Genomic DNA, 16,441 nt, shown 5'->3' on the forward strand with positions numbered 1-16,441 from the left:
TGTGCTGCATTTCAAATAATAAACATTTTGGTTAACATCTTAATCAGTGGCATATCTTTTTCTACGTAACTTCAGTTAACAAAACTATACTGCTTAAAGGGTACTTCAACGTCTTCTAAAACTACGTAAAACTATACAAAGCAGCATCCCGAGGCCTATGAAAGAGGCCATACGTTTTACGCTTTTATTTTGAAGGCAAAGTCGCCTAACTTCCGTTTTTTTTTGTGGCTGTCTCTACTAGCTTGACGCCACTGATTTCCGTCATTACGCTTTCGCAGTGGCTTTTTTCATTGGTCACGCCCCCGGAAAGAGACGATTGGTTGCGTGATGGACGTATGCAAATTAGCCTGTACTGTATTTTACTGTACCTTTGTGTTTTCAAAGACATAAGGTAGTACATTACTTTTATACCACAGTAATAAGCGCGGCATCAAATACATGTCTAAAATAATGTCGCAAGAGCCAAGAACCATTTCTCGATGTTATTACACAAAGCTTGTAATAAGATATTTATAAACGTGTTTATAAACACTTCTACAGAGTGGCGCGTGGGTAGAAGAGTTTTCCTCGCGCATTTTACATGTTTTGAGCAACAGCAACAGCTAGCTAACCTGCTAAAGAACAAATTATAACTAGTGTGTTGTTTGTTTTGTTTTCATAGAAACTCCTCTAAGTGTCTACGGTGAACTGAAGCTTATTTTGTCTTCTTGATAGTTAACAGTCCTTGAAAATGAATTGGGTTGGCGGTTCAAGGTAAGACCGAGAGACTTAACAGGACTGTTTTAGTTTTAACTGACATGTTAACCTGTGTTAGCTAACGTTAACTGACTAACGTTAATTTGCAGGAACCGGTTCATGATGAAGAATGATGTAAAAAAGCAGAGGGTGAGACAGCCGACTAACGTTAATTCAGTAAAATAATTTCCATGACAGCTGACAGTTATATCGTCTTTGCATACGCTTGGCTGTCAAAACCAAATGTCATTATGGTTTTGCTCTGTCGCCCAGGAGTTCTTTGAAAAGAGAAAAATGCAACAGAAATTGAAAAACTTGGGGATTCCTCTGCCAGGCAGCAGTTCTGGTAGTATGGACCTGGTAACGTTGTTTATTGTCAACCAGATTGCAACTAAGAAAGAAAATAAAGGTGAGAAGTCGTAGGGTTGGCAGATAAACATTGATAGAACCCATTATGGTAATCTTAAGATTTACATCAGTACAGGTCAGGAATGTCGTAGAGGGTAAACCCACCTAAACTAGGTCTACCCACCTTTTTATTTGTGGGGGAAAAAAAGCTTACCAACATTTGAAAGCTGATATAAATGTATAGTATACATTGTATTAACAGGTAGTATCAGACTCAATAGGTACATCAAAATAGGGCATTTTCAAGATAATAAATCAATTAACACTATTCCAAAGATATAAATGTTTGGTTATATTGATGATCACTGACGGGACTTCATAATTTATCCATCTTATTACATGTATGTACCACTACATCGCTGCATCAGTATGGCAATTAATGTAGGTAAAAAATGTTAGTATTTGTGTTTTTTCAGATCCGCCTAAGGTAGCGTTATTGAGCGATTGTAAAGGAGGATCCAAGCCGAGGAGAAGCGAGCCCCTGGTTCTCCCCATGAGCCCCTGCTCTCCGTCACGGCTGAGCCTGGTCGAGGGTCAGCCTCATTACAGGTGGAGTTAGGAGTGTGGGCTTTTTATTTAATTCACTCCCCATCCCAGCAAAGTCAGCCCCATTCTCCTTGTTCCCATTCAATTAAGACGTGACTTGATTCACAATGCCATGTGGCATTCTCCTCACCTCTCCAGCCAGCTATTGCACTCCTTCTACCTCAGCATTTTCACCCCCCCGTCCTCTCTGATCTTCACATCGATTCAAGACAGAGGCAAAGTAATAACCTTATAAGCTGCAAAAGAGAGGATGATGAGATTCAGTCACTCACATACATCATGGTATCCATCACCTGATCGCCCAACAAACCAAATCACCTTCTCAGTCATAGCTGCAACCTTAGCTGCGCGTAAATTAAGTATATCAGGGATCCCATGGGCCTCGAAAATCCTTGAGAGTTTGTGGAGTTGAGAAAAAGTTCTTGAAAATGAATGGATTGCCTTGAACGTATCACCTAAATTCATGAATATTCCTCAACTAACATGAAACACTTCACATCCTGAGGGAAAACCCTGCTATGGAGATTTGCGCTGATATAGTCGCAGTCACCCAAACATGTCACCTAACCTCAAAACATGTCAGTTTTGAGTTCTTGAATTTCACCCAACAAGACCTGAAAGTCAGTGAAAAGTCCTTGAATTCAATGTCCAAGTGAGTGCTGGGGACCCTGGTATATGATAGCTTCTATGATGTGTTTCTATTCTATTCTATTCTGTTTTATTCTAATAAAGTATTTCTAGTGTTCAGGGAATGAGAAAGAGAAAGCACTGCATTCCACAAGGGTTCAAATGCCAGCAGGTCAGTTACTTTCCAACCATTCTTGCAGTACATAGCACTAGTGTTCTTAGAGAAAGATGATGAATATGAATAAATATTAAAACTCTCTGACTAAAAAGTGATGTGTTTTTCTTCACCTCCCAGCTGTCACCAGTGCTGGAGTCGGCCTTTTCGGACAACAGTGCGTCTGACTACCTGCCGCCTGTCGCTGACCCGCTCAGCCCCTTCGCCTCCACCTCCTCAGCCTCCTCAGGCCCAGGTGGGGGAGCAAAATATTTTATAGAACATATCCAAAATAGGTAGAAACAAAATCCACTGGACTTAAAATGAAGAGTTGAATTATATTATTTGCACTTTGTAATGACATTTTTAAATTGTTGTTTACATTCTAGCAAGCCAATGCCATCGCCATACTCATACATAGTCAGACTTTGTTGTCATTGAACTTATATTTATTACATCGTATCGTGGTTGTATCGAATCGTGAACCCCATATCGCGTATCGAATCGTATTATGAGATAAGCATGTCGTCCCATCCCCTAATCTACATATTCATGATCTTTGAATGTTACTTTATTCTTGTGTGGAGTTAAATTTAAATAACCTTTTGGGGATAAATATTTAAAAAGATAGAAAGTACATAACAGTTTTGTGAGGTGGGATGTCAAAACTTTGATGCTCAGTATCTCAGAAGTGGAACCTCATAATTCCAAGTTCACGAAATGCAATTACACACGATTAATTGTGCAGCCCTACTTTACATGAATATATGTCATAAAATGAGTGAGTTGAAAGCAAACCGGTCTCCTCAGGAATATTCCCCCTGCAGCCGAACCTCCAGCAGAGAGGCCAGATGCAGGCTCAGCCGCCCCCCAACTGCTCCCCTCCGCCCTGGGACACCTCAGGGACGGAGCAGGCCAAGGTACCAAAAAAGGAGATATTGCTTTTTTACTGTAATATTGGGCTGATAACAGTTTATTTTTGTCATCTGATTACGTAATCCCGTGGTTGCCACTACATTTATTACTCAACTCTCAGAATATTTGCCTCCAAATGCGTTAAATGTCGCTTCATAGGCCTGATTACTGAGTCTGTTATGGTCCTGGTTGGATTACACTGTGGCAGGAGGCTATGTGAAATCTGCATACTCCTAACTGAAGTATTTCAGAATGTGAAATAGTGTTCACAGCAAATTTTCCAGAGTTAGTAAGTGTTATTTGGAGTTAACAAGTGTTGATTGGAGAGTTATTTGCCCACTCATAGAGCTGATGTGACTCTGGGACTGCAGTTCAAAACTATTAAAAGTGTTAAATTAACTCTGATGGGTGTGGACTTATATAAACACTGGCATAGTGTTGATTTTTACACTCAGAGTTAAATTAACACTGATGATGTTGCTGTGTCCATATTGTGGTTAGGGTTATGTACCTGAGTTAATTATAGCTTTTTCCTATAGGATCAATATCAGTGTTGAACCTTCCAGAATACTCCCGTTTTATGCAGATTTTTATGCATGTACTTTGAGACATGCTTATGAATTAATTGCTATATAAGTAAATGAACTTAACATGCGTTTGAAATTTCGCTTTGGTTGAACATTTTCATTTTTTTTAAGCATGCACACCTTAGGGGGCAAACTGCCATGGAGTCAACTGTCACCAAGACTCAGGCTTTTTTTTCTCTACATCGCAGCATTGTTAATTTAAATCCGGCAAATTTACGTAGTAAAATTAGTGTTTAATCACATAAAAATCTGTGATATGTCACATTTTGGAGGATCTGGGACACATAACGTAATAATAATATTACCTGGATCTACTTTTCCTTGTTTGCAGATATGTCAGAAGTGGTATTTTTAGACTAGGTTTTCAAAATGAAAGTAAGGTAGTGTAGTGATGATTAACCAAAATTGGCCATTGCTGGAGGCTGACCATTCATGAACCCCTATAGAGGTGTGTGTGCACTGAAAAAAAAGTATAATGTCACTTTAACGTCCAGTCTCATTTTGTTTTGCTAGTTTCGGCCTTTCTCCCAGCCCAGAGGGATGAGAGACTGCAGCCCCTGGTCCTCTGGGTCAAACACACCCCTCTACCAACCGGAGACACCCACAGTAGCCCGAGTCCTGTTTGGAAGCCCGGAGCCAGAGTGAGAACCACACTAGAATTCAAATGGATTTATTTTCTTTTTATTCATCATTTAGGAACTATTCCTGTTTTTCCAGGCTCACATCCTTGCATTGACTGGTCCTTTCTGTTCATTCATTAATTCCTGTCAATAAATCAAATCAGCATCCATGTTAGTAATAATCAGGCTATTGCCACTCAGATCACATATCTGTCATTGCAGTAACACAGAGGCCAGGCAGCATGCAAGGCACAAAGTCATGTTCTGTCTCAACCAACCAGAGGACAAGGAGCCCATGTTGTGCTTCACTCTTAACCAGTCAGAAACTGAGGAGCAGTTTGAGGAGCAAGTCTTCAGGGGCTTCAGCAATGAAGATTACAGAAGTGAAGGTAAATATTTCTTGTCGCCCGGTTCACTGGAAAACTGTTAAATAAACACTTTGCTTTTCATTTCAGCTTCTCATTTTGGGAGAGCAAAATCAAAGATATATCTCAAAGAGGAAACACCGATCAGACCTTCAAGAACACAGTGGGTGTCTGTTAATCAGTTTCATCAAATCAATAACATGTTATTATGGATATGCCATACATTTTGAATTTTTCATCTGTCAGATTTTCTTCCTCTCTTGTCAGGAATGCCCCTGATTCACAGCGCAGGGGATCTGAGACCAACTCCCTCACACAGGTAACGGCACTCTCGATCCATTATTCTCAAATAAGGACTTTATTGCCACCAAGTGGTAGAGTTTATACATTTCCATGGAAGAAACGTATATAGTAGATGCAGCCTAAATAAGAGAACATTGCAGCAAGTAGATGATTAAGAAAGTTTTACCCTGGCATGGCATTCATAATAAGAAACAGAAACAGTTTTGTCTAATTTTAATTTATACTGAGAGACATATGTATGAGTGAAAAGTGCAATTCTGCTGTAGGCTTTCAAGCATAGTTTCAGCGTTACATACTGTAATAAATCTGTGTTTTATCAACAGCTGTCAGACTGCACTGATATGGACTCTTGTAAGTTTCCGCGTCATCTCCAGTGAAGTCATCAGTTCTTTGTGTATGTGCCAGTGAAAACACAATAAACTGAATGGATGTTTTTTTGGTTCCACAGCATGTGCTGGACTCAACAATGGCCCCTTGGTCTGCTGTGAATTATCGCCTAGTTACTCCTCTAGAGGAGGTTACTTCAGTTCAGACTCAGATGATGTAAGTTAAAGGAACACACAGACGTTTTGGCAGTCTTCTTGTGCTGTGAGACGAAACCGGTAGCAGTTTCACTTCTGAGTTTCTGGAAAAAGTCAGATCTACAATATGCCTTAATAATAAAATTGATGATTTTCCAGAGAGATAACCTCAAATCAGATTTGTCCAAGTCATGGAACTATTCAGCCCAGGGTTCACAAAAAGTCCTTAAAGTGCTTAAAGTCCTTGAATTTAACTTTTCAAAACGTAAGTACTGGAATACCTGGAAAATAAGCCTGTTATGTGGGGAAGTGCTTAAAAAGACCTTGAAATAAATAAATAAATAAAATGTTTGCAGTGTTTGACAGAATGTAAGTCAAATCATAGAAAAGTAGACCAATGTATTCTGGGAAAAATTACTTAAAAGCACTATGAACATGTGAACCCATGATTTACAGCAGTAATGGATGTTAAAATGCAGTAAGGTTTACAGAAATGTTTCTTGCTTTTGTGTGGAGTCCTTATGAACAGAAAAATAGTGCTGGAAAAAGACCTTGAAATTGATTTAACATTGTATGAACTCTGTCAACCCCACAGTAAAATCGTCAGTGTTAATTTAACTCTGACAGTGTATAAATCAACACTTTACCAGTGTTTATGTGAGCCCATCTAAGTTAATTTAACACTTTTGATAGTTTTGAACAGCCAACCCCAGAGCCATTTCAGTTCAGTGAGTGAACAAACAACTCTCCAATCAACACCTGTCAACAACAAATTAACACTGGAAAATTTGCTGTGCACAGTCCAACTGATGCGTTGTTTTTCCTCATGGCACACTGTGTCGCCCTGGGGGTTGGACAGATTGGTTAGACTGCTGTGAACAGTCAATGATGCACAGGTTCATTTCATCACGACTCATTTTACGCTGTCACACATCAATCACCACTGTTCTCTTTTGTAACATCTAAAAATTGTTTTATGTCTTCCTTTTCTAACTGTCTATTAGGATGAAGATGGCTGCCAGTCATGTCTCCATTCTGGCTCTTCATGTATGGACAAAGCCTGTAGTGCAGAAGCCCTAAACCCAAACCAAGGCTCACAGGGGAATCAAAAACAAGGGCACTCCCAACCCGGGCCTCTCCCCCGACAGACAAAACCCAAAGTGAACTTCAGAGATGACCAGAGAGCTGCAGAAAACATGGCTTGCAATGATGAAACCTGCGGAAATAGCGACAAACACATAGGAAGCAGCACGGCTCAGTTTCTGCCTCCATCTCAGCGCTCTGAGATCCACAAACGCAAGATGACATCCAGTGAAACTCGAGACGCGGCGACTCAGACAGCCGATATCCCAGTACGTCAAACATCTGACGCCTCGACGCAGTGCAGCTTGGTACCGGACAGACCGACCGACCCGCCCGAGTTCAACTTGTACAAAACACCTGTTGACGTTTCAGTGCAGAATCCGGCCACAGGGAGGCAGACCGGCTGCAGAGATGCCGCCGCAGAGCAAAACACACAGAGGGCTTCGTCGGACGGCTACAGGAGGGGAGGGGAGCATCCGCCCTGGAGCAAATTGAGGAAGGAACGCAGGGCTGGGCAGCTGTCAATCAGCGGCATTATAAACAAATACCCTACTCTCAACACTGACAGCAGAGTGATGATACAGAAACCCACAAACCGCTTTCTAGAGGCTCTGCACATGACCGATGGGCGAGGTATAATATGTGAAAGATTCAATGTGTCACTTGTAAATTGAGGCAAACTATTAATAACTATGCTTCAGTTATTAATTACTGGTAATTTAGTAATTGGGAGACAATTACTGTTGGGAGACAATTACTGTTATATTTGGTATACTGATATATTTTGATATGTATAGTAGACAGTGTGTTGTCTGCAGACAAATGCTCCCATGGAGAGAAATTAATAATTAAAACATGCAATGTATCATTTACAAATGCTGTCGTCTCTGGTTAGAGATAGATAACTGAGTAATTTGGGGACAGTTCCAGCTTACTTCTGTGTATTAAGATGCATATTTAGGTATTCAAATTCTGCAAAGTCCCCCGTCAAAGAAAGAAAGGAGCAACAATCCTTTTTGTTAAATACCTCTGTTCCCTGCTGTCTCGTCTCTTGTTGCTTTGTAGAAATGAGCAGGCAGGATGGAGGGGGCAGAGATGAGAGAGCGAAACAAGACCTTGTGGAAAACGGTCCTCTTATGAAAGACCTCCCAGAAGAAGAGAGGGAGGAGGTCGCGTCTGCCGGCAGAGTTAACAGACTCTCAGAAGAGGCGGAAACACTCCAGGAAATAGCCGACATTTTGCTCATGCTGAAGCAGAGAAAGAAGGAGGGATGATAACGAAGGAAAGGTAGACGGATGGAGGAAGAAGGAAGGAGAGAATGTGCCTGTTCTGTGCATGTTGTTGTTGTTAATTCAAAAGATTATTTAACAGTTTGTCTTTAAGCACCTAAAACAAAGTGGTAATTGTGTTTGCTCTTAAATGTCTTGATGACATGCATAATAAAATAAAGCCCCAAAGCTTTATCTTGGTTCATAAGTTTATTTCTTTCCCCATATACATATTCAAGTGCTCAGATTTCATGAATATATTCAGTTTTATAGAATATAAATTCTAGCAAAACATTTACAGCTTGAACAATAATCAAATATACTATACAGCACTCTAACTTTTTTATTTGTGTTTTTTTGTAGTTCCTCATAAACTGTAGAAACACATTTAATTGCTTCACATAGAAAAAAATTGCAACCGTTTCACCATAAATACACATTGGACGTCCCCCAGTGGGAAGAGGACCAAGGACAGTGGTAACACAACTGGATGTCAAGGGGTTTCCTTTAACAAAGTGCAGTCTAAAATAACGATCACGTCAAATATCTGGTTAACTTTTCATTACACAATCTGTGTTACGGAGCAGGAGTGTTACCTGTGTGTAGTTCATTTGTAATAACGCTCTTAATACAAAACTAGCTTGTGTGGCTTAAAGACAACTCATCTTAGGCCAACGGAAAATCTACGTTTAAAAGAATACCTTGACATTTAGATTTATTTTGGTTACTTCTCTTCACCTATGAGCTTGTACCCTCCCATGGTTTAAATATGGATTGTTAACAACCCCATTTTAGGAAATTGAAAGACAAATATCGGTTTTATTTTTGCCGCAGTGCGATAAGCATCTGGTGAAGAGACTTAACCAAATCAACCCTCTTTCTCTGATCAGAACTCCAAAATACCTTCCAAAATAGAAATCATCCAATGAACAGAATATGCCATTAGACCATTACTCATCAATACTGAGAGCTAAACATCAGCCTGGTTCCCCAAACAACTGCTTTTGGGAAACCCAGATGAATTATGTTTTGTTTGAAGGGCAACAGCAGTGTTTTCACATGTGGGTGCTACACCATATCATCGCCTTCACATTTTTTGAGAGATATATGGCATTTGTATTTTATTTTGTGGTGATTTATCACTCCCATAGGCTTCCATCGGTAAATGCACCACCTTTAAAACCCCAAAATATCACAATATTCGATACAAATACTTTGGGGAGATCACTGAAAATGTCGCTACATTGTGCCAAGGCAGCTGACGAACAGCTCTATTTCGAGACTATGTTAGAATAGAAAGGTTTTAACTCCTATTTAGGCATGATGAGATAGGGCCCACATGTCAAAAATACTGGTACTGTCCTTCACACAATAACAGCATAGCCTGTTAACGCCTCATTTACCTATTTTGTTTTGTTGCACAACATAATACACAAACGTAATCTTCAGCACTGTTATTCCGCTGTCCACTCTCACACAGTTTTTGCTACACACAAACCTATGTGTATTTGACTAACAAGGTGTAACCTCACACAGTTTTACAACTTTACAAAACAACATTGGCAAATTACGCTATACTCCTCGACTTTTAACACGAGAACCACGTAAATGATATGCTCTGCGATTTGTACATAAGGCTATGGAGGAAGACAAAAATCAAAACACTCGAAATGATAGTAAAAAAATAATATTCCATCACGGGTGAAATGTAAATCTGTACATGTAAAAAAAGCTATGTAGACCTAATTTTCATAACGTGATATAATACACTCACTTCCACTTCAGTGAATGGGACTGAACGGGCCAAATGTACGGGCCACCAGTCGACTTCTTACAACACACAGGCACTAAAATGATCACGTTCAGGACAGAATGGAGTAAATCATAGCACAGGTGAAGCTTCACTTCTTATAAAACCATGGTTTTAGTTTATCACTGTGGATAAAACAGACTTGTGGTTGTCTTTGCTGTATATTGCACAACAGTTTGGCAAACCTAGCAACAGAACAGAACAGAACAGAGCGAATTTTACAGGCAGATATGAAACAGAACTGTGGCGTTAAAATTGCAGAAAAAGATGGCTATAGTCAAGCGGTTAGGAGCTGTTTTTGAAGTTTATCTAATTGTGAGAAGAAATCATATTCCCTTTGTGCTACTAAGGTGATAACGGTCTTGTTTTGGCGCCCACTGACACGACGGGTTTGCCTAACTTTAACGATATACGTCTCTGGTGATTTCTCGTCATTAAAAATAACAGAACGACTGCAAAGTTAAGACTGCCATCAGACGAGGAAGGGACACTGGTGTGTGCGACGCTACAAGCTTAGACAACAGTTAACTGAGATGTGTTTCATATAGAAAGGCATAATGGTACTGTAGAGCAACAATACGTTACAATGGCTGTCATGTCAACAAGCCTTATCAAAGTTTTGTGGACGTGTAAACCTAGTTTCCGACGCCACATTTACTTTTATCGATGGAGTTCTCAATGAAAAAATAGATTTGGACTATTTAGATTGGCTATGATGTACTTGATGTTGTAGGGCGGCTGTTTCACGTTATAAGTTTTATACATACAATATCATGTTGAATAAATCATAAATAATGTTTATGCACTGAATGTACAAAATATTAGGGACATCTTCCTGATAATGAGTTGCACAATCCACATCTCAGCTGTCTCAAAGCGTAAAAATCCTTCTCTAACTCGTCTGCTTCTCTTTATCTACATCTCCTATGTGATTGTTATAGATTTAATAAGGGAAATCAATAATGGCTTTTACCTGGATTCACCTCATCAGCGCACTTCATGAAAAGAGTGAAGTATCCCTAATATTTTGTACATTCAGTGTATGTTCAACAGTCATATTTCCTGTCTTAAGTGTCCTTGAGCAAGACACTTGAACCTCTACCGACTCACTCACTGTAAGTTGCTGTGGATAAGAGCGTCACCTAAAAGTCTAAAATGTAAATCTAAACGTAATATTGTGCGGAAAAGGCAATATCTTCACCTTCCTTATAAATCTGGTGCATTGCTGAGAATTTGTTTACTAAAGCAGGGTCCACTCCAGATTTTTGCGTCAATTCACCCTCAATTCAGAAAGTAAGCTGAAAACAGAACATTCATTTTTCTTTCTGCTAAATGCATTGTCATTTATTTGGGATTCCTGAATTGGCTGAATTGAAAGTGAACTCACTCACACTACTGGTACAAACAAGAGGCTTTTTAAGGTCTGATTCCTAACCTGATAGAGAGGGAAACAACAAAAAAAACAAAAAAACATTACAGACCCCAGCGTTCTGCGAGCTTCAGTATTCACTGAAGTTACTGAAACACCCAGATTTGGGTTTTCCGAAACCGAAACTCGTCCTAGTCCACGTCGGACGCGTCGTTGTCCGACAGGTGGTAGTTTGACCCTTTGACCCGGATGTACTCGACCTGCCGTCCCTCGTCTGAGTCGGTGGCGCCGCAGGAGCAAAGCTGGTTTTCGAACAGCGCCTCGATCTCCTCCAGACGCCGACCTTTGGTCTCCGGCAGGCAGCCGTAGGTGAAGAAGAAACCCAGCAGGGCCAGGCTGGAGTAGAGGAAGAAAGCCCCTGGGAAGACAGAAGGAGAGGAACACAGTGTCACTACGGACACACACACACACTCACACACACATACAGTTACATCTCACTTTGGCAAACCATTTTTACTTCTTTATCACCAGTCGACCACTATTGTTGGCTTCTCGAAAGACACCGGGTGATTAGAACAATAAATGTGAAAGCTTTCCTGAACTGCGTTATCAATCAGTGAAGAAAGCAGCAAAACAGACATTTACTTGAAAATGTCACAGGTAATTTACCTAAATGATTAAGAATGAGTGATGTCAAATAATCTTTTTCCACACTGACTCTGCAGTAGACATTTATTTATATGAAAATGTCACAGATTATTATTTTATCTAAGTGAGGGAATAAACTGATGACAGTATAACCAAAACATTTAGGTTCTGTAGTTGCACTTTTTTGTTGTTGCAGTTTTTATTCACTTCATGTATTAAATCCTTCTTTTGTTGCACCATAAGGCTCTCTTCGAACATTTTCCTTTTTCCTGACCATAATATGAACTTGTTTTTTTTTTTAAATGGCCAGTTGAAAAATCGTATTGCATTCACATACAGAGATTGCAAAGAAGACCCAGGAAATAATACACTATAATAGTTTACAGTATGTCCAGGGTCATGCTGTTCAGAAGGAAGTTTGCCCGTTCGCATTTACAGATATTGAAAGCTGAAGGAAAAAAAGCCAGGGCGCTTGTGGTGACAGCAGATCCTCGGGGCAGCTAATATTGGCTGTTGACTCCCCATGATCGTCCTGTGGAGGCGTGCGAGTTGAAAAGTGATAATGTTCTACCAAATTGAAATATTGCTTTCAGGCCGCCAGTCACAATACGGCAACTGTGGAGTCGAAGGGAAAGCGCTCCTGTCAAGGTGACATTACAGCGGGTTAATAGGGGAAGGCAGTAACTACACACACACACAGAAACACACACACATGTACACACAGAACCACACACATGTACACACAGAAGCACAGTGACAGAGGTTTAATGAGTTTTCCTGACCACAGTGATCTCTATTTTCTCCTCGTCACAGCGGAAAGACGTTCTTAAGTTACAAGTAAGTGCGCATAATGTAAGATCCGCCGACATGAAATGAAACATTACATGCTTCCCCAAGAGTACGTTCACACCTATTACAATTTCTATTACGGTTTCATTATGTTTCATCTTTTATTATTACTTTGAATTAATTTTCTCTGGGCTTTTACGTTGCTTTTTATACCTGAAAAGGAGAAATCGCTGTGAGTTAGGGTGCTATCACTCTACAAACCAGTAATCCCTTAAAATAAACTTGTTAATTCACCCCTTAATTCATGCAAAATCCCCTAAAAATTAGTTAAGGAAGTTATTAGAGACCCCATCAAAACCACGTTAAATACCCCTTAATGTTTGACTGCTTACTTTCTGATTTAATAAAACATTCAGGGAGACAGGAACTTTTCCATTAATTTCCACTTAATAACCCTGCAAACCTGCACAAAAGGCACGAAAAATCCCTTAATTTCTAGTGTCTCCACAAACCAACCCATGAATAAATCCCTTAAAAACCCATGATACTAACCTTACTTTTTTAATGGTTATTTTTAATGGATAATTAATGTTTATGTAATGAGAAGGACATTGCAGGGATAAAATTAAGGGGTTTGGTTTTGCAGTGAAAATAAATTATAAATGGATGAATGATTCAAATCGATCATTAACCCTCCGCGTCTCAGGGCGTCTCCACAATCACCCTTAACGGATCGAAAGTCAGCGCCACGAAAGGTCAGTTCCTGCCTTAGGGAGGAAGCCTGCTGTTGAGCCACAGAGACTGAGGAGGACCGGAGGAAGGACAGGAAGGTTGGGAACCCCTCAGAGTATCGATCAGCTGGGCTTGACGGAAGGTGAGGATGAACACGCTGTTTTTGCGAGTTACATAAGAGCAGATGGTGAGTTGGATGATGCTTGACAGAATTGGATAATGGCCGATAATGTGGGCAGCAGCTGTGTTTGAGTTTTCATGTCTGATTAAAAGTTACATGAGTCCAGTTTGGCTGCGTATACAAAAATGAAACGTATAGGAAATGTTTGATTTATACATTGATTTTGAGGCATTAAAGAGGCACTAAACTGCATTTTTGGAGCTGTGAACATGGTTATATGGCTTTTATATTTTATATTTTTCGTAGTGAATAGTGAATGAAATTAAGTACTGCCTCCTCTTCTAGGGGCAGAAAATCGTTGTTGCGCTGCCCCCTATGGACTGAAACTGAAACTGTGTTGCAAGGCGGGTATTTCGCCTTTGGCAGCGTTAAATGCTTTCCGATCAGAAAATTGTTACCGCCACCCAAGTAGAGATGGGTGATCCGTTATCACAGACACTCAACCCCTTATTCGCTCTCACTCCCCAGCACCACTTCCCCACTTCTTACAAAATTGTGTACTAATTGAAGACTGGCTGAAAACAGTGTGTTTACGCACTCTTTAAAAGGTATCGAAAAGCTGTGAATTATTACGTTCTTCATTGCAGGATTTCAAGTTTTCATCTAGTTTAGGGATATTCCAATTTAGAAAATCAATTGCGCATGGTCTGATTTTATATAGAAAAGCAGATTGCATGTACAAATATAACACAGGGCTAATATTTATTTGGATACTTATTCCGTAGTGAAGTGTGCTTTCCTTCAACAAAGAAAAGTATCAAAAAGGTATAAAAGCAGAAATCCCAACAGCACTTTCTGTCCTGTGTATCCCCGACTTTGTCTCTTTTTCTACTGACTTCTCTAAAAATAAAGAGTAAAAATACTAAAGGAAAAGTGGCTTCCCCAGGATCCTTTAAAGAAAAAAAAAAAAAAAAGCGTACCGTAGTAGGTGAGGTACTGAGCCATGTGGAGGAAGGTGAGGGACACCAGGACGTTGAAGGTCCAGTTGACTCCGGCTGAACAGGCGTTTCCCGTGCTCCTCGCCCACAGAGGGTAGATCTCCGAGTTGATGGTCCACGGCATCGGACCCATTCCTGAGAGAGAGAGAGAGAGAGAGAGAGAGAGGGAGAGCGAGAATAAAGAAGTAGAGACAGAGACAGAGGAGTTTAAACAGACAGAGACAGAGAGGTATGGTGTGCCTTTACACTTTTTGATTTTTGAGATCTGGTTCTAAATATTGGATTTCATAAGATCACATTGCTGCATGTCCACACTTGGCCAGAAAATGGCTGTTATGTGTCTTCTGTTGCAGTGTTTATCCAAAGCTGCAATATGCCACTTTTTCACAGTAAAATAACAGTAAATATGCAGTCTGTGCCTGTCTGTGACTATGTGTGTTCATGCCAAAATGTACCCATTTCCCTGAAATTGGCTTTTCAATGATATTTGGGATGTTTTTTGGCATGTACCATTTTCTGTGGGCGTGGCCAGTAGTGGAAATCAGTAAGAAATGAAGCAGCAGACAAGACCCGTTGAACATCAGCATTGCTTTTTTTAAATTGCAGATCGGCTGTGATTTGCTGTCTGCTTCTTCAACACCTGTTGTGGCTTTATGTATGCCGGTTACTTCTGCCTCAGGCTGGATGCTGTTTCAAAGGAGACGGCTCATCAAGATGACTGACAAGTGTTGGGGTTATGAACTTGCCCGAATGAGGGGGGAGGAGGGCGGGATCACTCACAATACACTCCACTGCCTCAACATGAAAAGCTGCATATTGTAGCATGGATGTTTCCCACTCTCCCTCTCATTGCTTGTACAAACATTGCGGCTGGATTGTGTTCAGACTACACAGAACTCTGATCTCCATATATCTGGAGTTGAAGATACTACAGCAATGTGAGCAAAATGTGTTTTTTCTGCAAGACATGAATGCATCCTGGCATGATGGAATGATAAAAGTGACATTGATCAACCCTGAGAAACAGAGACGAGCTTGAACACACAGATCAGTATAGTGGGTCTCAGACAGACAGACGGACACTGAGGTAGAGTCTCTCTTACCTGGGGCGAAGGCGGCCAGGTAGAGCACCAGGCCCAGTAGAACCAGCCAGGAGTAGGAGGTGGGACAGTAGTTGTAGGCCCAGTAGGTCTGCTCTCTCACCTGGCTGGAGTTGGAGCATCTGGAGGAGGGGAGGCACGTTCACAGACTCTTGATACGGAAACTCAGTTGTACTCAATTGATGCTGATAAATCTCCAGAGAGACGGCTGGGTTTCGTTTAAATAGATACCAGTATTTCTTCTAATCCTCTCGTGCCAAAATGTCATTCCACCACAACTAAGCCCCCCTCCGCCGCGTCCCAAACACACACACACACATACTGACGCTGCGTCCTGTGACTCACCTGCCCCATGCCGCCTGCTCGGTGGAGGCTGTATTGACTGGCACGCAGGAGGAGGTGGAGAGCGCCGAGCCGTTCTCACGGTAACAGAAACCACATCCAGGGTCCAGCATGCACGGCTCACACAGCCTGCAGACACGCCACACACATTAACTGCACTCTCCCTTTATAGCTGCAATCATACTACATAGCAGTGCAGTGGCAATACTAGATGTACGAAGATATTGAATGTATAGAGTGTTATCTATTACTGTCTATCATATCTAGCACTAGAAATAATGACCTGACAGACATCAGGTCGTTACTTCCTTGTGCCAAGATGTTAGTACTGTGGGAAAAAAAGAGGTTATTCATACTGGCTATGCACCAATGTCACCAAGACACATTCCTGTACATGTTT

The 16,441-nt window shown here is 40.8% G+C and overlaps 2 protein-coding genes across 7 annotated transcripts in view; one reads left to right on the top strand and one right to left on the bottom strand.

Annotated features, from left to right (window-relative positions):
• Positions 1 to 2,440: 2,440 nt before the first annotated feature.
• Positions 2,441 to 8,288, top strand: LOC139914302 (uncharacterized). Its single transcript, XM_078282102.1, has 11 exons — positions 2,441 to 2,488; positions 2,612 to 2,726; positions 3,281 to 3,390; positions 4,486 to 4,613; positions 4,815 to 4,981; positions 5,048 to 5,120; positions 5,204 to 5,276; positions 5,584 to 5,611; positions 5,709 to 5,803; positions 6,786 to 7,497; positions 7,930 to 8,288. The coding sequence occupies exons 1-11, from the start codon at positions 2,441 to 2,443 to the stop codon at positions 8,136 to 8,138; spliced, it is 1,758 nt and encodes a 585-aa protein (XP_078138228.1). The 3' UTR covers positions 8,139 to 8,288.
• Positions 8,289 to 11,397: 3,109 nt separating this feature from the next.
• LOC139914296 (proton myo-inositol cotransporter-like) overlaps positions 11,398 to 16,441 on the bottom strand; it is an 81,636-nt gene continuing 76,592 nt past the window's right edge. For all 6 annotated transcript variants that reach the window (XM_078282110.1, XM_078282109.1, XM_078282108.1 and 3 more), the window contains 4 exons: positions 16,045 to 16,170; positions 15,703 to 15,821; positions 14,582 to 14,734; positions 11,398 to 11,729 (listed from right to left, as the gene is read on the bottom strand). In XM_078282110.1, coding sequence (XP_078138236.1) covers positions 11,503 to 11,729; positions 14,582 to 14,734; positions 15,703 to 15,821; positions 16,045 to 16,170 — 625 coding nt within the window. In that variant the 3' untranslated portion in view covers positions 11,398 to 11,502. The remainder of the gene's footprint in view (positions 11,730 to 14,581; positions 14,735 to 15,702; positions 15,822 to 16,044; positions 16,171 to 16,441) is intronic.

Source organism: Centroberyx gerrardi, chromosome 24 (assembly GCF_048128805.1).
Source record: "Centroberyx gerrardi isolate f3 chromosome 24, fCenGer3.hap1.cur.20231027, whole genome shotgun sequence".
In the NCBI taxonomy this organism is placed as follows: domain Eukaryota; kingdom Metazoa; phylum Chordata; class Actinopteri; order Beryciformes; family Berycidae; genus Centroberyx; species Centroberyx gerrardi.

What these genes read in the sequence shown, in the direction of transcription:
- LOC139914302 (XM_078282102.1), top strand. Translation starts at nt 2,441, where the DNA reads ATGAGAAAGAGAAAGCACTGCATTCCACAAGGGTTCAAATGCCAGCAG. An exon ending in TTTGGAAGCCCGGAGCCAGA is followed by an intron (nt 4,614 to 4,814) that starts GTGAGAACCACA and finishes CTGTCATTGCAG; the next exon opens with TAACACAGAGGCCAGGCAGC. An exon ending in AGACCAACTCCCTCACACAG is followed by an intron (nt 5,277 to 5,583) that starts GTAACGGCACTC and finishes TTTTATCAACAG; the next exon opens with CTGTCAGACTGCACTGATAT.